The following is a 24,439-nucleotide window of genomic DNA, read 5'->3' on the forward strand; positions in this document are numbered from 1 at the left end:
ACAGGACGTTTGCCACGAGTTTAAGAAAACTGTATGGAAAATATATTAAATGTGATTGGTGAAGAGAACAAACAAAGGCCCAGATCCAGGAAACCACCTCTGCATGCACTTTAATCTGTCCTTATGTAGGAAATCACTTGAGCACGTGCTTAGGTGCTTTCCTGAATTGAGCTAAAGCCGTGATTCCAGATAGTCTTTTCACAAAGAACTGGTTTCCAAATAAATTAAGAACATACTGGAATTCAGAATAGTGAACACAGTCAGAGAAAGGACTTGTGAAATGAAAGCAGTACCATTTTTTTTATAACTGTGAAATAGCTATGGAATCTTCAAATCCACGTCTGACTCAGTGCTCACTAAGTGGATCAAATTTGTGTCCTAAATAATAAACAGTTTGCTCCTGCTGTCTAAATTAATTATGCTTTAAAAAAAAAAAAAAAAAGGTTCAGAACATCCATGGTAATTTTGGTGCATGTTAAAAAGCATTGCGGTTTCCTAAGAAGTGAACAATTTAAGTTCAAACAACATCCTTAAAATTGTTGGCCAGGCATCTCTGTAATTTTCTTTTACATTCTTTCTTCATCTAAAGATTCCACAGGGCTTACCTGGGACTTCCATGGAGCAAAGACCTTGTGCTGGCTCTTCAGAAAGGGGAGAATTTCATTTCTAGTGCTCTTGGCTGGGATTGTCAAAGTTGCCTAAGGGATTCAGACTCACTTCTAACTCCATTCAAATAAATGGAAATTGAGCATTTGAATCTTCTAAGAAGCTTTGAAGATCTCAGCTCATAGTGCTGTAGCTGGAGAGGGGAATGTCATATTTTGGCTTTTGATTCACATGTTACGTGTTTTGCAATTTGCTAAGCTTGGGGGACAAAAGTTAAAATTTAGGCTGCTCTAGGTTATCCTGGGAACCTTTTTGACCTCAGCTACCCAAGTTTCAGATAAGCAGAAAGGACAACCATCCATACCATCCCTGACACAAATGAGGCTTAGTCCCGTTACATAAAAACATAAGCATGTCCATACTGGGTCAGACCAATGGTCCGTCTAACCCAGCATCCTGTGTTCTGACAGTGATCGGTGCCAGATGCTTCAGAGGGGATGAACAGAAAAGGGCAAGTATGGAATGACCCATCCCTGGTATCCAGTCCCAGCAGTCGGCAGAGGTTTAGGAAAACCCAGAGCATGGGGTTGCATCCTCTTGGCTAATAGCCACTGATGGACCTATTTTCCATAAACTTATCTAATTCTTTTTTTTAACCCAGTTATAGTTTGGGCCTTCAGACGTCCCCTGGCTATGAGCTCCACAGGCTGTGTGTGGTGTGAGGAACTATTTCTTTATGATTGTTTTAAATCTGCTGCCTATTAATTTCATTGAGTTACTCCTGGTTCTTGTGTTATGTGAAGGAATAAAAGTTCCTTATTCTCTCTCTCCATAGCATTCACGATTTTATAGACTTCTATCATATATTCCCCCATAGGTTTCTCTTTTCCAAGCAGGACAGTCCCCTTGTAATCTCTTCTAATTCAGAAACTGTTCTATACCATTAATCATTTTTGTTGCCCTTCTCTGTACCTTTTGAATTTCTAATCTATCTTTTTTGAGGTGAGGCAACCAAAACTACATACAGTATTCAAGGTGTGGCATACCATAGATTTATATATTGGCATTATGATATTGTCTATTTAATCCATCCCTTTCCTAATGATTCCTAACATTCTGTTACCTTTTTTGACTGCCACTGCAAATTGAGCAGATGTTTTCAGAGAACTATCCACAATGACTCCAAAATCTCTTTCCTGAGTGGTAATAACTAATTTAGACCCCATCATTTTGTGTGAACAGTTGGAATTATGTTTTCCAATATACATTACTTTGCATTTTCCAGCATTGAACTTCATCTGCCATTTTGTTGCCCAGTCACCCAGTTTTGTGAGATCTCTTTGTAACTTTTCGCAGACTGCTTTGGACTTAATTATCTTGAGTAATTTTGTATCATCTGCAAACTTTGCCACTTCATTGTTTATCCTTCTTCCCAGATCATTTATGAATATTTTGAACAACACTGGTCCCACTACAGATCCTTGGGGCACCTTGCTATTTACTTCTCTCCATTGTGAAAACTGACCATTATTCCTATCCTTTGTTTCCTTTCTTTTAACCAGTTACTGATCCATGAGATGACTTCCCCACTTATGCCAGGACTGCTTACTTTGCTTAAGAACCTTTGGTGTGGGACCTTGTCAAATGCTATCTGAAAGTTCAGGTACACTATATCAACGGAACTCTCCTTGTCCACATGCTCGTTGACATGTTCAGATAATTCTAATAGACTGAGGTATGATTTCCCTTTCCAAAAGCTGTGTTCACTCTTTCCCAACATTATGTTTATCTATGTGTCTGATAATTCTGTTCTTTACTATAGTTTCAACCAATTTGCCTGGTACTGAAGTTAGGTTTACCAGCCTGTAATTGCCAGGATAGCCTCTGAAGTGTGTTTTTAAAGATTGGCGTCACCTTAGCTATCCTCCAGTCATTTGGTACAGAGGGTGATTTAAGTGATAGGTTACAGACCACAGTAGGTAGTTCTGTAATTTCATATTTGAATTCCATCAGAACTCTTGGGTGAATACCATTTGGGCCTAGTATCTGACTTTTGTTTATCAATTTGTTCCAAACTCTCCTCTATTGACACCTCATCTGGGACAGTTCCTCAGATTTGTCACCTAAAAAGAATGGCACAGATGTGGGAATCTCTCTCCCATCCTCTGCAGTGAAGACTGATGCAGAGCTTAGCTTCTCGGCAACAACCTTGTGTTCCTTGAGTGCTCCTGTAGCATCTTGATCATCCAGTTGCCCCACTGATTGTTTGGCACCCTTTCTGCTTTAGAGGTACTTAAAAAAAAAAAATGCTGTTAGTTTTAGTGTCTTGCTAATTGCTCTTTAAAAAAATGTTTGGCCTGCCTATTTACACTTTAACATTTGACCTGCCAGAGTTTATTCTTCCTTTCTATTTTCCTCAGTAGGATTTGACTTACAGTTTGTAAAGGATGTATTTTTGATTCTAACTGCTTTTTACTGTTTAGCCATGATGGCATTTTTTGGTCATCTTACTCTTTGTTTTCATTGTTGTTGTTCTACGTGGGAATACATTAAGTCGGAGCCTCTATTATGGTATTTTTAAATAGTTTTGGAAACTTGCAGGAACTCTTGTAACTGTACCTTTTAATTTCCATTTAACTAGCTTCCTCATTTTTGAATAGTTTCCCTGTTTGAAGTTAAATGCTACTGTGGTAGATTTCTTTGGTATTCTCCCCCTCACACACACCAGGATGTTAAATTTAAGTACTTTATGGGCACTATTACTGAATGGTTCAGATCTGTTCACCTATTGGACTAGATCCTGTGCTCCACTTAGGACTAAATCAAGAATTGCCTTTCCCCTTTTGGGTTCCAGGACTAGCTTCTCCAAGAAACTGTCATGAATAACATCCAAAAAGCGTATCTCTAGATCCCGTCCTGAGGTAACTTGTACCCAGTCAATATGGGGATAATTGACATCCCCCATTATTTTTAGGTTTCCTGATTCTGTAGCCTCCCTAAGCCTTTCACAATCACTGTCACCATCCTGGCCATGTGGTCAGTAGTATATTCCTGTTGCTGTACTTTTATTATTCAAGAACTGAATTTCTATAGATAGAAATTCTATGGTACAGTTTGGTACCATTATGGTACCATTTGGTACAAACTGGTACCATTATCACTAGGCTTAAATTATTTGGAAATAATAAAAATATGGGAAACTTCTACTGCTGCTGTGGCTACCTTCCTAGATTTTGGCCCCATTTCTGCTCCCATTGAAGTCAGTCAGACAACTCCCATTGATTCTACTAGGAGCAGAAGCAGGCCCTGTAGCTGTAACTGACATTTTAGGAAAAAATAAAATGATCGTAGTATTTGAGGATTTTTTTATATTAAAATATAAAAAATAGTGCTTGGCTTTACAAGAATCCCAAGAGTTTATTTGCAAATTGGGATGAGCTACATCCATTATAAAATACCTTTGATCTGCAACATGCAGTTAGCAATTGCAGTGCCATCCATGATCTTAATTAAAAAGTAAAACAATTTTCCTACCTGTCCTTCCCTTCATCTGCTGGTTGGTGATTTTTTTTTTTTTTTTTATTTAAAACTTGTATTGGTGATAAAAAGTGCTGTGCAATGTACATCTATTGCAATGCTCAGCATAGACTTGAAATATGGAGAGAAAATCCCAAAGGGTTTCCTGTGATCTTATATTTTAATTTGCACAAATCTTAATCTGGACTGTACAGATTATACGCTCCTTCTCAATGTGGAAGCATCTTCTGTAAGCACGTAATGCATAGGAACAGTTTGGTTTGATAATATTAAGAGAACTGGCTCAACACGAACTGCTCCAGCTGATTGTTCTGATGCTGTCACAGCCAATAATCTGCTGAGGTCTCTTCCTTTACACTCTTTGCTTTAGGTGCATCTGCATGATCTTGGGTGATTGATCCAAGGGCAGCACTTAATATCCTCACATGCCACAAGAGGGGAAATCCATTTCAGTCCCTGAAATGTCTGAGAGCGCAATTTAGCTTAATAACTTCAGAGATTTATGCCTAAGTGGTGAGAACTATGGGCCAAATTGACAAAGGTATTTAGGAACCTAAAGATGCACATATCCCCAAGTGGGATTTTTCAAAAGTATGTGTAAGCAGGTTAGGTGTTTAGTTTCAATGGGCATTTAGTGCCTAACCCACTTAGACACTTTTGAAAATCCCATTTGGTATATATCTGCATCTTTAAGCATGTAAATACCTTTGAAAATCTGCTCCTTTTCTGCAACTGACTCCATGTGGTCAGATCCCTGTCTCTGCACGGAGCACCATTGAAGTTAATGAAATTCTGCAGGGTAGTAGGGCTCTGCCCATGTAAAGTTAATTGCAGTGTTCAGGCTCCTTAAGGACTTCAACGTTGGACCCAATAAAAATAATAACCTTTGCACTTACATAGCACCTTTTCATTTGAAAATCTCCAAGTAATTTATATAGTGATTTTCCTTTCAAATTTTGTAGGCAGGTAAACATACTGAAAATGAACATAGAAACAAAACAAGTATTTAAGAAAGAACTTGAGTTTTAAGCCTTTCTACATCTGGCTATCATCTGGCAGTTTCATGCTAACAGGCAAGAAGCAAGAGAAATCAAGACAGTGAGAAACTCCATATGGTGTTCAAACCAATGGGAAAAAGCATTAGAAATTAAACTAAACATAAATTGCTGTTCGTGTGCATGTAGCTATATCTATATATATTCTCAGTGTGATGAGCTTAATTTTAACAGAATACAGGTCTAAATTATGGCTCCAGATCTGAACTGCACTGTACTTTGAGGAGGTTAGGATTCAAACTTTATGGCACAGGCCCACCTGCATGACTCATATTTCTTCAGTGAATACAAATGGTCTCCAGAACTAGAAAACGTGGGCCTCCTCTTTGAGAAATGGTACTTCTTTGCTCTCTGTCCCTTTTCCTCTTCTTAAGATGAGTGTTCTTATTACAGACCTCTTCCCCAGTGGGAGGTAGAAATAGTGCTGAGGCCATGCTGCTGGCATCACAGTGGGGCTCGTTCCTAATTCGTTCTGTCCCAGTTCTTCTGGTTTCTTTTCAGGGTATTTAGAAGCAGTAACTCTGAAATGGGAGGAAAGATGGGCAGAAGGAGTAGTTTTACTTGAATATACTCATCTGGAGAGGGGAAATGGCAACAGATGCAAGAAGCACCATTTTTCAAGGAAGGTTGAGCAGGTTATCCATTTTCATGTGAAATTCCTGGACACCATCAGTTCATGAAATAAAGAAAAATGAGTTAAAACAAACCACTGAAAATACTGTTATTAAATGTTAAAATAAAGGCCTATCTGTATGCTGTAGGTGCTCTTGACACAATATAAAAATACATCCTAAATACAGAAACTTAAGAACTTATCACAAACCCTACTCCTTCTTGAACTTTTCTCCACCCTTACAATTACAATTCCCTGCTGCTCCAAACCCGTTTTCAAATGTGCGGGGAGAAAACGTGAGGTCACCCGAGTCAGGCTATTTCAGACTGAATGGGGTAAATTCCAAGCTGCAAGGTTCTGTCACAGAACATCTGGCCAGCAGTCTCCTCTCAGTCATACCAGTGGAGCTCCAGTTTTGTTTTGGTCAGCCATTAATTTTTGAACAATGGTTGTTTTCTTCAAAATTTTATTAACAAATTAGACTTGTATGGAAAAAAAAACAGGAGTTTTTCTGTGTCTCAACAGTCCTGTGAAGTTGTATTATTATTATACGTGTGATGGCTGGCAGCTAGGTCCATCTCCCTCCTCAGCTAGAGGGAGATTCTTGCTCCTGGCCCACTGCCATCTTATAAGGGCCAGTTGGGCCCTTATTAAGCCAGCTACAGCTGTGGCTGCTTCCCAGTCAGCCCAGCTTTCAGAGCTGCAGCCCTCTCCAGGACTGCTTTTACCATTGCAGCCCTCCTCAGGGCTCCTTGTACCCTTCCAGGGCCAGAGCGGAATGATCACCCCACTACAATACCCTTAATGCAAATGGAGAAATTGACGCACAGAGTGAGTAATATACTCAAGATCACACAGTCAAATCAGGGCAGAGCTGGGAATAGAATCCAAGAGTCATGAGTCTTAGGCCTGGTCTACACTGGGTGGGGTGGGGGGTGGTGTCAATGTAAGATACATCGACTTCAGCTATGCTATTCCCATAGCTGAAGTTGCGTATCTTATTTCGACTTACCTCCTGTCCTCACGGCGTGGGATTGATGGCTGCGGCTCCCCCGTTGACTCCGTTTCCACCGCTCGTCGTGGGGCTCACGCGAGAAGGATTCTCTGCTTTGCTGCAGGCCTGCTCAGTAACTTTGGGCAAGTCACTTCACTTCAGTTTTCCCATCAGTAAAACTGGGATAATAGTTTTACAAAGGAAGTAGATAGTATGGATTATAAACTCTGTATAAGAGGTAGGTGGTGGTTATTCTAGCCTTTAGTGAAGGTGATCAAATAGAGGTAGGAGTTCAAAAGTAACAATAAGAGACCTTATTACCTGAACTGGAAACCAGGCATGGAGTTCTGTTATTCATGGAGGTGATCTTATCTGGCAAAGAAACTGTTCTATGTTTCCAGCGCTAGCTGATACTGGATGCCCAAAGGAAGGTATAGAAACCCATCCTAGTGCACCTACTTCTGCTAATAGAATATCATGTCTATCTTATAATCCTGTATTATATGAATGCTATATAGTAACATATCTGTCAGACATGAACAAATAGGCCAAATAGTGTCAAGATTTAGGGAAGAAAAGTCTTTTGGTAATGTTTGTAATTTCATGTTTGTTTATCATTAATTTGAATGCTTTTGTGAGTGCTCTGAGAATTTCAAATGAAAGGCACTTAAGTCCCCCCAGGAAATAAAATAGTGACCTGTTTTATAAACAGACTACTGATTACCTCAGTGAATGCACCAATTGTTCATTGCCTTCTTCTTTCTGAAGTAGTATGTGAATATTCTATTTAGTATTTTAAACAGGATTTTTTATTTACCTGAAAAGTCCATTAAATATTAATTTCCCCTCCCCCAACATAATAGGATGAGTTTGAAACAAGGTACTGTTCTGCAGCAGATCTCTGAGGTACGGTAGAATATATACAGGGAAATCCAAACAGACGTAGATTATGAAAATGTCCATGTATTGGACAAAAGAAATACATGGTGTTTTTGTTTTTGTTTTTTTAACAATACAAAACCATTCAGTACAAAAGGAATTGCTTGTCTTATGTTGATTGAAAGTGTGTTGGTACCTAATCAATTGACAACATTATTCATCCATGTAAAATTTGTATGGCTGTGTAGCTAAGATCATTCGCTTAGTGCTTCCTGGACTAGCATCACTTGCACAAGTTAGAACAGCCTGAGAATAGTCTCAGGCTATATGCTCCTAGCTTTTCAGAAGATTTAAATATTTATTCATTAATTCATTTTGTTTACCAGTTTCACCCATTTTCTTCCCTTCACTCTTTCTTCTTTTTCTTCGGCTTCCTCATTGCCAACCATTTATCAGATGATTGTTTACAAGACACTGGTAATGAAGAATACCATTTATTTATTCTGCTCCCAGGACAACAAAGCCAAACTTTCTTGAGACTTCAGTGGGAATAGGACCAGGACCTAAGTTTAGTTTACTTTGAAGCTTGAGTTTAGGCAAGGTTCTATGTGAATTAGGCCCATTAAAATAATGCAGAACATCCCAGTCAATTTAAGAGAAATGTCTTCCCATTGTAGCTATATAGCCCCCCATTACCATAGTATCTGAGCACCTCACAGTCTCTAATATATTTATTCTCCCAACCCTCTTGTGAGATAGCGCAGTGCTATTACCTCCATTTTACAGATGGGGAACTGAGGCACAGAGAGACTAAGGGCCACATTTTTAAAGGGATATTGGGTACCTAAAGATGCAGGTAGCACCTAGTCACCTAACTCTCTTTTGCAGGTCCCAGTAGGTGCCTATCTGCATCTTAAGAATCTGATTCTAATGATAAATCTGCACTCTGACTCATGTCTGACACCTACCATCTACACACATATCAGTCAGGCCGGAAAGATCTCAGGATTTGAGCCTACACACTCACTCAGAGGTCTGGGTCCAAGCCCTAGCTCCACTGTGATGCGGGTCCAAGTCCAAGGATTTTGTACTGTAGATGCAGCTCAGTTTGGGTTGCCAGATTTGGGTCTGGATAGTCTACCAGCACTCTCCTGCAAACCCCCAGCCTGTGTTTCTCAGCCGTTCCGTCCCAAAAATTCACATCCAGTTCCTGTTTGGGGACAGACCTGCGGAGCAGCCCGCAGTAGAACCAGTAGCAGAAAAAGTGCCTGAATGTTGCCCTAACTATACCACCATAAGCTCTATGCCTCTTCTTGAGGTGGTTTTATTATGTCAGCTTAGCAGGGGACCTACATTGGTGGGAAGAGCATTTCAGTGTAGGCAAATTTCAGTGTGTATGCTGCTGTTTTGTTGACAAAAGCTGACTTTTGTCAACAAAACTGTGTAGTGTAGACAAGGCTTTATATATGGGATCTGATGGGATCCCGGGGTGCAGTCTGGGACTGTGGGATCACTGTGACCCCTTAATTCTGCAGCCTAGCTTTGCTAGAGACAAGCCACAAACCCCTCCAGGCACTGTTATCACTCGGCACAACAGCATGTGGAGCCCCACACACAGCTAGATTGCTTGAATGCTCCCAGAGGCACTCATGAATCACGCCGAGAGAGGCACCAGCCAAATCTCCCCAGCTCCCAGCCTTGTACCTCAGGAATATACTGTCTTGCACTGCTTGGGATGAGCAATGCCCATTTATTAATTGGTTCATCACTTCATTAATGGACAGTGGATATACACCAGCCTTTGCAAATCTGAGCAGATTTACCAAACACTTCAGGCAAACTCACTGGTAAAGATGAACAGTAAAACAAATTTATTGACTACAAAAGTTAGATTTTGCGTGATTATAAGTGATAGGCAAAAAGTCAGAGTTAGTTACCAAAATAAAATATAAGCATGCAGTCTAAATTCTCAACCTTATTAGACTGGGCAACATCTAAGCAGTTTTTTTCACCCAACTGGATATTGCAGTCCTTAATATACAGGTTTGTCCCTTAAACCTGGACCAGTCCCCTCTGTTTCACTCTTCAGTCTTTTGAGTGTCTTTGTTGTTTGCAGCATAGGTGGGGGAAGGAGAAAGGCCAAGCCTGGGGCCCTTGTGTTCTGTTTTGTACCCTTAGTCCATGTGGTTGGAGAACATGAGTCCAGGCACGTCTGGGAGGCATTGCTGAGTTCCCAGGCCAGGTTGAGCAATTCCCCTGTTGTGGCTTTAATCAGGTGAGCCATTGAATTGTAGCTCCCTTGCTGGACAATGGTTGGTTGACACCCCACCCAGGTTTTGGTTACTTTCCTTGCTGTTGTCTGTGGGGAGCAAATATATGACTGAATCCCCAACTTACAGCATGTTTTAGTGACAACCATACAACACAATCTCATAACTTCATATGCACTAAAGATATATATATTTAGATAGAACAGTGACTTTCAGCTGATCATAACCTTTGCCCTGATACCTCACATGGCATGCTTTATATCCAATTTCACAGTTATATACAGATGAAGATTACAGGGGTTACAAGATGCTCTCCCAAGGTATAATTTGTCACAATACCCCCTCCCTGGTAATACAATGCACCTTATAAATCAGCCACACTTGCACCGTCCCAGACGGCCTGTACATTGAGTATAAAGAAAATAATAAAGCTGTCTGTGATGAGTCCAGACAAAATCAGGGTCTGTATTTGGTCCAGGGTGGCTGAAATCTGAGTCCAAATTACAGCGGAGGATGGCTGTCTGTCTGTATTAGGTGTCTAATGGCTGGCAGTCAGTCACGTCTGTGCATGGGCTCAGGGTGCTTGTAAGGAGGCTGTATTGCATCTCCATGCTTGTTAACAGGGTGCTTGTTAATTTTTCCACAATTTTTCATTCATTGTGGCTGGTGATATACCTCTGTGGTCGACCAGGGCCTGCATAATGATGGAGTAGTGTCTTTTGCAGTTTATATACTCATGTTCCTCACAGAGGGAAAACTACGGGCACATGAGTCCCATTGATAGCCCTAGCGCAGTTTGGAAAGCACATTCTCTCACACTCAGCAGTTATTTCAGGCACACTTTTAATGCCCACCACCTTTGGGCACATCTCAGTGCTGATCACCTCACAAACCTTCACTGCAACAACCCCCACAGTTGACTTGCCAACTCCAAACAGGTTAGCAACAGACTTGTAGCAGTCTGGGGTACCCCGCTTCCAGATGGATATGTTGACCTGCTTCTGGACCACCAGGTGGACCCTCGTGTGTGTTGTGGCACTGGAGAGTGTTTGGGCATGCTGTTCACAACCCCCCCCCAGGAATACCTGCTTTTTCCATGTGAAAGTTCTGGAGCCACTGCTGTTCATCCCAAGTCCACATGATGATCCAATCTCGTGGTCTGCACTTCTGGCCCTGCTGCAGAAGCGCTGGTTTAGGGGGAATCTGCAGTTGTGGCAACAGGTCTGAGCAGCATCAGCTGGGTCACAGCTGGCATGTTAGTATCCCCTTCCAAGAGGTGTGTGTGATGTTGCACTCCATATGTTTTATGGAAATATGCTAATGAGTGTGAATATAATGTAACTGGAATATGTTTCATGCAAAAGGTCTCTTGTAAGGTATTACAAAGCTTATAATCTACTGACTGTGTTTGCATGTATGTATCATTCTTGTGTCTGAAGCTAGAAATATGAAGGATTACTCTAAAGTCCTATTGTAACTATGCAAAGTGTGGGCCATTAATAATGGCTTAAAATCTTGCTGTCTCCCATTAACCAGGACAATTGGTTGTAAATGGCTCTGTTTACTCTGGTACGTGCAGGCCAACCTTGTAAGAATTGAGAGTGATGTTTTACAGTGATGTGATCATGTCACCTGGTACTGGAATGCATCTTAAACCTGGTGCTTTTCCATTTAGAGGGAAGGTGGGAACCCGATGAGAGACAAAGGATTCCCGCCTTGTGCCAAAGCTATAAAAGGGGGTGGCACAGAACAAAGGAGGCTGCAGTTACGAGAAATCACCTAGTTACCGCCTGAGCTGGAACTAATAAGGACTGTACCAGGGGAAAGAATTGGGCCCAGACTAAGAAATAGTCTAGTCTGTGAAAGAAGCTACTTGGAACATCTCTGAGGGTGAGATTTACCAGTATTCAGTTTCTTAATGTAGTAGGCTTAGACTTGAGTATTTTGTTTTATTTTGGTTGGTAACTTACTTTGTTCTGTCTGTTATTACTTGGAACCACTTAAATCCTACTTTTTATTCTTAATAAAATCACTTTTGTTTATTATTGAATCCAAAGTAAGTGAATAATACCTGGGGGAGCAAACAGCTGTGCATATCTCTCTTATCAGTGTTACAGAGGGTGGACAATTTGAGTTTACCCTCTATAAGCTTTGTACACAGTAAAACGGATTTATTTGGGGTTTGGATCCCATTGGGAGCTGGGTGTCTGGATGCTGGAGACAGGAGTACCTGCTGAGTGGTTTTCAGTTAAAGCCTGCAGCTTTGGGGACGTGGTTCAGACCCTGGGTCTGTGTTGCAGCAGACTCGCGTGTCTGGCTCAACAAGACAGGGTTCTGGAGTCCCAAGCTCACAGGGAAAACGGGCTCAGAGGTAGTTTTAGCATGTCAGGTGATAGTCCCAAGGGGGTCTCTGTGACCAAAGCCGTCACAATGTGTTTGGCAGGTCAAAAACAATTGACAAAATATCCACCAGCATATCACAGATGCTCTGCCTGAGTCCCAAAATAGGACTTACAGTGTGACCTGGAGACGTTCCTCCACTGGATCAGGATGATGGGAGTGTGTGGACACAAAATGGCTTGGCTGGATGTTTTGGTGGGCTCAAACCATTTCTGGTCAAGTCACGAGGGATGCATAGACAAGTTCTCCCACAATCCACTACAAACCAAGCCCTAGAGCAGGTGCAGCTGGCAAGGAACCCTGAGATAAACTTCCAGAAGCAGAAGGTCTGATTCAAGTCTGCACAGTGGAGTTTGGACACATCAGTACAGTTGAGAGGCCTAGGTTTATCCTGCAGTGTGGATACTCAAGCACTAACTTGGAAACACCAATCTACAAGTGTGGGTTCCACAGATTCAGGTTTACTATTTAGAGTGGACATACCGTAAGTGACTTACCCGTGGTCACACAGGAAATCTATGGTAAAGGAGGAAATTGAACCGAGGACTCTCAAGTCCCTGGGTAGCAACTGAATGACCTATTAGTTATCCTTCCCCTTATTAGTACAAATATAAAAGTTACAGACATTATGAATGGCAAAAGATAGGCATAAAATGTTTAAACAGTCTTGCCCCAATGTGGATGGGGAAAGGGAAGCCAGGTTAAGGCCAGTCTGAAAAGCAGGCCCTTAATCTTCCTGGACTTAATTCTGCAGGGGGTTGAGTCCCTCCGGAAAGGAACTCAATGCTCTCACCTTCATTTGAATATGGCATTCTTTGCTTCTGTTCCCAGTGTCCTATGTACACTGCTGAACAACTTATTCAACTCACTCTAGTGGTGAGTAAAGGAATTCCTGTGTATAATTTGTCAGTTGATGGCAAAGTTCTCAATATGTCTGGAGTGGAGATGGGACTTACAAAGTTCAGGTCTTTTTCAGAGTTTGTAGGTGTGCAGATCCACGGTTTTGCTTCATATCCGTATCTTGTTTCAATATCCTTCTGCATATGAAATGAGCTATATAAAAGTCTTTATTGACTGTTTTTGTTTACCAGGTGATGACAATTCTGGGAGGAGGGTGGTTACTTTCAGTTGCTGTCGTATGCCGCCTTCCCACCAGCTCAATCACAGCAGACTACTAGAGTAAGTTTCTCTCATTTCACCTTCTCTCTCTCTCTCTCTCTCCAGTTTACACTGCTTAAAATTTTAAATGGGGTGTCTCATAAGTTCATTTGTAGGTAAATAGGCTTTTTTTGGTCAAATATGAAAAAAATGTCTAACGTGCTAGCCTGAATACTAAGCCTCTGAATCAGGGGAGAAACTATCTTGGAAACCAAGCCCCAGCAACTTAACCAGAAACAGAGGTTTTTTTTTGTGTGTTGTAGTTACGTTATTAATCAACTCTTAATGGATTTTTCAAATGTAACTTATTTTGATCGACAAATAGAAAATTAAAATACATTAGTACTTTTCAAACTTATTATTTGATAAATAAGTATTTACTGAATATTATATTTGCCAAATACTTTTCATGACATTTAACCAGCTGCAGGAGCAGCAAAAGCTGTTTTTATGTTGTTTTCTCTTCTCAAAAAAACATTTAGTAAGAATGCTGTTTCATTGTTTATACTACCATGCTTTTTGCTTTTGATCTTTAGATGATTCACATTAATTACTAACATTTAATGAGCTAAGTATTTCATTAAGCTTGGTATTTCATTATCTCATCTTATAAATGGTGTTGGTTTTTCTTGGGTCAAGCTGTTGTAAAAGATTATTCCTTTTCACAACATCCTTTTTAAAGATTGGTTGTAGCAAGGTAACAGATAAAATGCTGCAATGTGGAGGACCTAGTTTGGGATTAGAACAGGACCTATCTATTATCCCGTACTATTATTCCAGTATTACAGATGGGAAGCTGAGACACAGAGCAGCTACATGTTTTGCCCAAGGTCAAATAGGAAGTTTATGGTAGAACAGGGAATTGAACCCAGATCTTCTGAGTCGCAAGCCAACACTGGACCATCTTTCCTTTCTTGGATCAGACCAAGCAAGGTTTGAGGAAAAACTGTTCAGACTGGGGCCAGCATGGCAGAAATTTTGCACATGAAACCATGTTGGAATGGGATTTGGTGTGGCAGCGTTTTCATTGTCATTCTTGGAAATACTGTCCCAGTACGTAATGCTTCAATGGATAGTATTGCAGGCTTGGAAATGGCAAATGGCTGTGTAGAAACAGGGAGCAGATGCTCAGCTGACATAAATTGTCGTAGATCCATGAGCTGTAGTAATTTGCACCACCTGAAATTCTGCTCCATTAGTCTCAGAAGTACTGTATTTTAGCTGTAGTATGTCAGGGAATTATATAAGGCAAGGAGGTTCAATAGATTGCCTGGGAACAAGGGTATGTTTGGGGATACTGTACCTTTATTTCCAGAGACTTCCATTTTTTGTACCGCCTTCTGAATGATTATTGTCATGATTGCCATTCAAGCAACTCCTAAAAACCCTAGCCAGGGATCAAGACCCCCGTACAAACAAGTAACGCAAAGACAGTCCTTGTCCCAGATAGTTCACAGTCTAAGACTTTTACAATAAGCAATGGAAAATAAGCAATAAACAAGGGAGTAGAAGATGGGAGGAGAAGAGAACAGTAAAGTTAAATGCATTTGCATAGGTCAGGGATCGGCAACTTTGGCACATGGCCTGCCAGAGTAAGCACCCTGGCGGGCCGGGCCGGTTTGTTTACTTGCCGCGTCCAAAGGTTCGGCCGATGGCAGTTCCCACTGGTCGCAGTTTGCTGCTCCAGGCCAGTGGGGCTGCAGGAAGCGGCACAGGCAAATAAACAAACCGGCCCAGTCCACCAGGGGGCTTACTCTGGTGGGCTGCGTGCCAAAGGTTGCCGATCGCTGGCATAGGTAATAGTCACAATAAGCTCAGAACTTGCAGACTCCCACTAGCCTAACAAGTGCCACGTGGAACTACGCATTTTATTAAATGAAAAGTGCCTACATGCAATTAAAAGTTGTTAAGACTATGCCACAGAATAATAAGCAAGAATTGATAATGTAATAACATGGGTAAATTAAAATCTGGTTCAGAGAGAGGTGAGTCGAGATGATACTACAATGGTGGCTTTGTTAGCTTGTTTGAATAATTCAACTGTGGGGGAAAAAATGTCTTGTCCTATTCTCAATTGTACAACAAAGGAAAAAGAAAAGTACTTTAAACTATACCATACAAGAATCAGTACAAAGAAACTTGCCTATAAAAATATGCAATATCATTTCAAGATGGAATTACTTAAGGGCATTTCCTTAAATTATCTTAACATATAGGGATCTGATAATGAAATCTCTGCAAAAGAAAGTCAGACTAATTTAAGGAAGAAAGAAGTATCTGATGCCAGCCACAGTAATTAGAGCTGGTTAAAATTTTTCAAAACATTTAAAATTGACAAAAAAAATTCACAAAATTTCACTTTTCACCATTTCTTGACAAGTGTTAATGCCAATATTTATTCAGAAAATAGGAATTCAGAAAGATGAGAACAGAAAGTCGGAGAGGCCTCCTCAGTTACTGTATGGCTTCTTCATTATTTCCAGAAAGCATGCCCAGATTTTTTCATCGTTTGATTGCCTGTCAGCACTGCAATCTTTGTAACTCTTGACTCGATATGTTCTTTTAATGTGGAACATTTTCCTCCTGAACATGAAATCACTGGCATCATGATACATAATAAATGAGGGTATTAATATTGATCACGAACATGAATTTACGAACTTTGGCATGCTGGGCAAAAATAGTGATTTTGGTCCTTTGGACACTTTTCAGTGTATAAATCCATAAAAATACATTAGATATCACTTTTTAATACTAAAATATTGCCTTTCTTCTCAGATATTTGAGGTATACACTTGACCAGTATGTGGAGAATGATTACACCCTTGTCTACTTTCACTATGGCCTGAACAGTCGGAATAAACCCTCTCTGAACTGGCTGCAAAGCGCCTACAAAGAATTTGACAGGAAGTATGTTCTCCAAATATTCTGTCTCTGCCCTTTCTGTGGGTAGGATCCAACTATCGCAATTTAGAGGTCTACCTTTTGGTCTTTCTTTGCTATTGAGATCAAAGAATTAATTTCCATTACCATACAGGGGCAGGGATAGCTCAGTGGTTTGAGCATTGGCCTGCTAAACCCAGGGTTGTGAGCTCAGTCCTTGAGAAGGACACTTAGGGCAAAATCTGGGGCAAAATCAGTCCTTGGTCCTGCTAGTGAAGGCAGGGGGCTGGACTCAATAACCCTTCGAGGTCCCTTCCAGTTCTAGGAGATGAGTATATCTCTATTATTAAAATTAGATTACATTAGAAATTTCTGCCATGCATAGGATGACCAGATGTTCCACTTTTAAAGGGACAGTCCCATATTTAAGTCCTCCTGGAAGTGTCCTGACTTTTCTTTAAAAATGGGCAAATTGTCCCATATTTTCTGTCTCCCCCCAGCCATCAGTAATGGCAGTCCTGCTGCTGTCCAGATCCCTGTTCGCCAGCCATCTGCCCATAGGCAGTGAGTGGAGGGGTGTCCAGTGGCTGATGATGAAGATGAGTGCGGGGCTGGCCAGTCCCCATGCTGGTCCATCAGCACAGCCCCCGGTGCATGCCGGCTCTCAGCCAGCAGGGCACCGCCCCCATCCTGTTTCTGGCTGGTGCGTGCCCCCTTGCTGTCCTCTACCTGCTTTTCCCCTTCATCCACCCCCGGCCCCATTGGGCATGTCCCGCTCGCAGTACTGAGCAGAGACCCAGCCCCTGGTCACGGTGCTCAGCTCACATTAGCCTGGCCGGCAGGTTCCTTCCCTCCCCACTTCCTCTGGCTAGGCCAATGCCCTGGGAAAGCCCAAGACCTTCCAGCCCGGGGTGCTGGCCAGGAAGAGCCAAGCTCTGCTTGTACCAAACCTCCGCACAGCGCTGACATAGGGAAGCCTCTCTGCCCCTCAGCTAAGCTCTGGTGTCAGGCAGAAGGGATTTCCAGCCTGTTCACGCCCTGAACCTGCAGGCTCCACAGCAGCCCCTGGGCAGGGACTTAGCACCATCTTCACCACCCCCTGGGTCCTGCTGCCAGGGAGCACGGGGCTGCTCTGTCCTCTAGGCACCCTCCTCTGCGGAGCCACCTTTCTGTCCAGGTTTGCTGAAGCCCCTGCAGTCAGGTTCCCTGGGCCCTGGTGCACAATGCATCCTTAGGGCTTAACCCCTTTCTGCCTGCGCTGTAGCCAGGGGACAGGAGGCAGCTGGGTTATGTCAGGGGCCAGCAGCAGCCTGGAGATGTTAGCTGCCTTTTGACACTGCGCGGGCAGGGAGGGACAAGCTGCTTCCAGTCCCAGGGTGGAGGGTAGGGGAAGAAGAAGAGATGAGTTCTACAAAGAAACGGGCCAGATCATCCCTTCTCCCGCCCTCCTCCTCTGCAGCTTGAAGCAGCTTCTGTTCCTTCCCTGCCACACAGTGGCAACAGGCTGCTGCTAGCCACATTCTGGTGTGAACCCTGGCAGAAATCTAGGGGGCATGTGACCCTGCATTACTCTCACCCCGCATATGTTGCCTTGGAAAGATGCGGCACCAGGTACTGGGAGAGGCGGGTCTGTCCCAGGGGCCTAGCCAAGCATGGAGGGCAGAGAGTTCCAGGCAGGGAGGGTCAGGTTGGTCGGTCACCCCCGTGAGAGAGGTATACAGGACTGTGTGTGTGTCACCTCTCCCCATGTGTGTCTGTGAGGGGTAACAGTGTGTGTGTGTCACCCCTCTCCATGTGAACCCTAAAGCCTTAAAGATATGAAGTAAATAGAATCCAACTACGCAGTATTTCTTTTTAACAGGGACTCACTCAACGTGATGTTAATTTGAACGTTTGTACTGCATAGTTCTGATTGCCATTAAACTTGCTTGAATACGAGTAATTTTACCAGGTGTCCCGTATTCAGCACAGGGAAATATGGTCATCCTAACCATGCAGAAATGATTAAGGGTGAACATTCTAGGTGTTGGAAACATTATCCAGCATTTAAAAATCCTGCAGACTCATAATAAGGAGGCCCAGCCATTCTGTGGCATATTTAGAAAGATGTTTGCAACACTTCGACATTGGTTATTTGTGATTATCTCACAGTTGTGATCTAGCAGCTGATACCTTAAATAGTTCCAGGACTAAACTAGAGATAGGAAAAATAGAGGCCAGCTTCTGAAATTCTGGCCCAGAATCCATTTCACCACATAGATTTTAAGGTCAGAAGGGACCATGATGATAATCTGTTCTGATCTCCTTCATAACAAAGGCCATAGTTCCTTCGCTTTATGTTTTACTATGTAGTTCACAATTGCTAGACAAATTGCATTGCAGACCTGGGAGCCAGGACAGAACCCCTGATGTGTCTGTTCCAAAAACACAGGCTTCTAGCAGTGGAGCTAAAAGTGATCCAACTGGCAGCAGTTCATCTTTTACAATCTCTCTGCTCCGGGCAAACAACTAGAGGGCAAAGGGAAAGAAAACAAACACACATGCAAACGCCACCCTTTCCCCTTACTCCCACTATCAGAAGTAGCACTGTTGCTTTACATTTTTCACATGCCTCTGAGCTCTCTGATTCTGGAAGGGATTAGAAACATATCTACCAAAATAACCACAAGAAAGACTATTCTGGTGGTCTTTGTAACCTGACCAGAGAGAGAAAAATTACCAGACATCTCATGACAGATCCTGTTCTCATGAGAATCGTAGCCCAATTTTGTATATTCAAGAGGCTGAGATCAACACCCAACTTACCACCCTTTTGAATTTCATACACAAAAAACTGAAACATTAAATAACCACCACACATAAAGTAAAATTTTGCCTAGCAGCCATCAAATATGGAGAGCGATGTTGTCATCTGAAACGTCCAACTGCTGTCATATCCCTCTCAGCTCAGTGGCAGACTGAGGGAGTTTGCTTTTGCTGGTAGATTTCTCAGAATGGAGAGTGCAAGCTAGTCACTGGTTTTGAGACTGGAGAGGGACTTATATTATGTTCACTATGTATAACAGTGATCTTTGCTGTGCTGGGGTCTCTCCCTGTAAAGGAATGACCATATGAAATTGTAAGCCCGTCCTGTCACACACACACTTTACACAAAGCCATGCCAAATTTACAGTCACCATATGGGGGAGAAGCAACAGAGGGGAAATATCTTCAGTTGCATTGGCTTCTGAAGTATTTGCATCTTATTGACACAATGTGGCCTTCATTTCTGCCCAAACCAATTCTCTCCATCCTCCTCCCCAGCCAGAAACCTAGAGAACGAAAGGGAACCAGATGAGAGTGCGTAATTGGGCAAAAGCAGGCAACCTTACACTCATTATTTGAATCACAGTTGGAATTCTTAGCACATTGATATTGAGAAGCTCACAGCAATATTCACAGCCCAATATTCATGTTCAGTTGTGCTATCTAAAGGAAAAACTAAACAAATACCCTGTGTACTTCTTGCACTAAATTTTGTCCCCTGTACTCCTCTCTCCCCCCAATTGGTGAGTGTTACAAATAAAAATAGTCAACATAAATGGGGTTTCAAATGAAAAATTTCAGGTAAGTTATTTACTACACAGGTTCAAAGCAGTCTTCGGGGGATATAATTATGCTACATAGGTGAAAAAGAAGATTATAAATATGTAGCTTTTCCCAAAAGAAATGGGTCCACCTGTTACCTGCAGGTATAAAATAGACTCAAAATGTGAACTTCTACTCAGTAAAACAACTGCTTTTTATTATTCAAAGTGTTCCCAGGTGCACAGTTCCAAACTTTGATGCTAACCTTATGAAAACAATATGGTTTTTGTTTGGTTTTTTTTACACTCAAAACCACTTGAGTGCAATTAAAATAAAAAAGAAGAAACTGCTTTAAGTGCTTGGTTCCTCCTACCCACCTCTAAATATATAAGCTATTATGAAAAGGTGGCTTTAGCAATTCTTGATCAGTGGAATATGTTTCTGATGATGATCTTTTAATGGTCAGCATTCAAGAGGGACCTTCCCTATTGGGGAAAACTTAAAAGAGAAAAGCAGCAATTTATATAAAAACCAATGAACTTGGCCTCTCATTTTCTGTATCTCCTTTGATACAAGATCTTATTCCTTTATGCAGCCTAGTTTCCCTTCCTGCTTGGCCCTGCTATGATCCTTTATTTATGACATCAGATACGTCACTGCAGGATCAATCAGGATTATGGGGGGAAGAGAGATTTTGTTTTAAACACATTGGAGCCAGGACTCAGTTGATGTAAATCTGCATAGTGCCATTGGCTTCAGATGAACGATATCAGTTTACACTAGCAGGTGATCTGCCCCAAATGTCTTCAGTAATTACTAATAAACCAAAGCAAACATAGCAAAAGAAATAAATGAAAGGATGTAGGTTTTAATTCTGAAAGAATAAAAATTTTCCCCAATATGAAACTCAGTGATGGAAAAGAATGGAAAATGAAGTAAAATACCTATTTCTTTCACTGGAACTTTCAAGAAGCTCTTTTTGTCATTTAAATGATGCTCCCCACCACCACCATTATTAAATCCGCAAAACAACCCAGACATTGCTTAGCAATGTAGTAAGGTAATCTTGGCCTACTTTTTTGCCATCAGGACTGACCAGCTCCTTTTTTCATTTTACACTCAATTTCCTCTGAATTAGACTTTTTTTTTTAGTGTACTTGAAAGGAATATATTTATTGTTCCAGTATTAAAACCCTTCCATTCAATTGCAGCTACTTTATGCTTCAGCGTATGATATTAAAAGTTTTCTAACAATTTAATTTTCTTTTCACAGGTATAAGAAAAATCTTAAAGCACTCTATGTTGTACATCCAACCAACTTCATAAAAATTCTGTGGAACATTTTTAAACCTCTCATAAGGTATAGGTGATTTCATTAAAGAGAGTTTCCAATATAAGTTAGGGGGCAGTTTGTCTTTTAGTAAGTATTTTTAAAAATACACTGCTCAAGTAAGATACCAGACAATATTTAAAGTGTGGCTTAATGTAATATATTTTAAGAGGGAATCAGAGTGGGATGTAAAAATAGTTTGGGATTTTTTTTTCCCTTTTCCATGAAGATGCAGAGGTCTTGATTCAGCAAAGCACTTCAGCATGTGCTTCAGTTTAAGGATGTGCTTACGTCCATACTTATTCATCAAAGCAATTAAACGTGCGTTGAAGTAAATGTGACTGAAGCACATGGCTAGATTGTAAGCTCTTTGGGGTAGGAACTGTCTTTGTTTTTGTACAGCTGCTCATAAGATGAGGTCCTGTGATCCCTCACTGGGGCTCCCAGGCACTACCACAATACAAATAATAACTAATAAATTACCTATAGCTTTAAGTATGTGCTCACGAGCTTTGATGAATGGAGACGGGATTACCCGTGTGCTTAAAATTAAACGTACCTAAATGCTTTGATGAATCTAGGACATAGGGAGTAATACAAGCACCTTGGAAGGACAAAATCACCTTCACAAATTGGAGAATTGGTCTGAAATCAACAAGATGAAATTCAATAAAGAGAAGTGCAAAGTACTTCACTTAAGAAGGAAAAGTCAAATGGACAACTACAAAATAACTAGGGTGGCACTACTGCTGAAAAGGATCTGGGAGCTATCACAGATTGAATAGGTGTGGACAACGTGATGCAGTTGCAAAAAAAAAAAATAGTAGTAACTTTCTGGAGTGTTTTAACAGGAGTGTCATGTGTAAGACACAGGAGCTAACTGTCCTCCTCTATTCAGCATTGATGAGGCCTCCACTGGAATACTGGGTCCAATGCAGGCACCAAACTTTACGAGAGATGTGGCTAAATTGGAGAGAGTCCAAAGAAAGCAACAAAAATGCTAAAACTTTTAGAAAACCTGACCTACGAGAAAAGGTTAAAAAACCTTTGCATGTTTAGTCTTGAGAAAAGAAGACTGTTAACAGTCTTTAATTTTATGTTAAGGGCTGCTATAAAAAAAAGACAGTGATTGTTTGTTCTTCATGTCCACTGAAGGTAGGACAAAATGTAATGGGCTTATCTCTAGTAAGGGAGATTTAGATTAGATATTAGAAAAAAACCTTTCTAACTATAATAGTCTTCCAAGAGAGGCTGTGGAATCCCCATCATGGAAGGTTTTTAAGAACAGGTTAGACAAATACCTGTCAAGGATGCTCTAGGTTTACTTGGTTCTGCCTTAGCACAGGGGGCTAGCCTTGATGACTTCTCAAGGTCCCTTCCAGCCCTATATTTCTGTGGTTCCGTCTCTCGAACCCTACATGCAATTGCACAATGACTGACTCAGCTACTGGGACCAGAAGGTGACTTCAGGATTTGGTACTTACTGCGCATATATAGCCATACAAAACTTTCCCTGAACTTCCAAGCCTTTGCAAATTATTCCTGCCAGAAGCTGGAATCTTTCAAATGCACGGGGGTTGGAAGGGTGGTTAATGGAGCTACAGTGGGTTAACATCAGTGGGTATCCATTTAAGTAATGGCTTCCTAGTTTTGGGGACTGGTATTTGTTCCAAGTGCTCACACCCTTCTGAGTTTGATAGTATGTCTATAAGAAGATGAATATTGTTCTTGGATCAATGGTTTTAAATCCATCTGCCTACTGAAATGTGTGTAATATTAATATAGCATAAGCATTCATATCAGATAGAAAATTTTGACCAAGATTTGTTTAATATAGTTTCTTCTTCTGCCTCTGTTATGGTTAAATTTTCAGCATAATGCATTATCCTTGCATTAATTTTATTTTTATCATTGTGCATCTCAATATTTGTTTTGATCTAAATCATGTATTTGAATTTTTGCCATTATAATTTTGTAATATTCTTTTACAATAAAATTTGTGAACAACGTTTAAAAAAACAACCCTGAAACCAAGAATGAGGTTACAAAAAGTTGAAAGTATCTATACATTCTGTAGATGAAGATTTGGTCTACATAAAACGCAAAAGCTAGAAAGAATATTATCTGCTGCAGGTTATTTAAGTGTCAAATACTGTCTCACACTTCTGTTTAAGGAGGATTTCACTGTTCTTAAAGTAACACAAAATGCAGGGAAAGATATTTGAAATCAAGTGCATCTGCAAGTCTGTGTCTGAGTCCCAGGCTATAGAGCTCTCTCTTTATTAATGCTGTATTGCTAGTGGGTTGTATTAAAAATTAAAACCTACGTATACATAACATTAATTTACCAGAATAGTATGCGTTAGGAATTTTCTGTACCCTTCAATGTACCTCTGCTTTCAGGTTATTTCAGAGTGATCTTACGTTGACAGTTTATACTTTGATTTAAAAACCAACAGCAAGCCAAAGTTCACTAAAGGAAAGGGGGGGAAATACCAGAGTTTGTTTTTCATAATTTCTGCTCAGTTATAGCCATAACTCAAGAAAAGGTCACTACTACTGTTCCTCACAAAAATACTGAATGGAATTTAAATGTCGTAACTCAAATGTATCTGTTTGCACTTGAGACTTGTTTTAGGAGTATAACATAGATGAACAGAGCATTTGCTATAAGCAAGTGGGTGACTTATTAGATCAAAGAACAAAAGTAATAAGAAAATATGTAGAATAATTGTTTGAATATATTTAAGGAAAAAGTAAATATTTATTTGAAATTTTTTGAGCCACAGTAAAATCTCATTGATCTCTTCTAACATCCAAATGAGATTGAAAAAGAGAGCATTTAATAATTCTAATCATCCCCCCTTTCCTCCCCCCCAAAAAACCAAAAACCTATCAAGGGGAAAGGGTGCTGTTCTCCAAGGATGAACTAGTAAAAGCCATAAAACTTTAAAAATAGCACAACATGATCTCATTCAGCAATGATGATGCAGCAGTTTTACAGAACAAAAATTCATGACTGTCTGTGAGTGAACTGCAAATTACCCATTTTATAAAATTGTATTACTAGAGCGAGTTCTCAAAGACATTCCTTTTTCATTTAATGAAGTCTATATTACAGTTAGCTAATTGCCTTGCACAAAATGT

The 24,439-nt window shown here is 40.9% G+C and overlaps 1 protein-coding gene across 2 annotated transcripts in view; it reads left to right on the plus strand.

Moving 5' to 3' along the window:
* The window catches only part of ARHGAP8 (Rho GTPase activating protein 8), an 86,272-nt gene that overhangs the window by 18,024 nt on the left and 43,809 nt on the right, over positions 1–24,439 (plus strand). Inside the window, exons 3-5 of one of the 2 annotated variants that reach the window (XM_032804771.2) lie at positions 13,446–13,533; positions 16,291–16,422; positions 21,236–21,322. In XM_032804771.2, the coding sequence (XP_032660662.2) occupies positions 13,446–13,533; positions 16,291–16,422; positions 21,236–21,322 (307 nt within the window). The remainder of the gene's footprint in view (positions 1–13,445; positions 13,534–16,290; positions 16,423–21,235; positions 21,323–24,439) is intronic. The other variant, XM_032804772.2, reaches the window with a different exon arrangement.

Source organism: Chelonoidis abingdonii, chromosome 1, assembly GCF_003597395.2.
Source record: "Chelonoidis abingdonii isolate Lonesome George chromosome 1, CheloAbing_2.0, whole genome shotgun sequence".
Classification (NCBI taxonomy): Eukaryota; Metazoa; Chordata; order Testudines; family Testudinidae; genus Chelonoidis; species Chelonoidis abingdonii.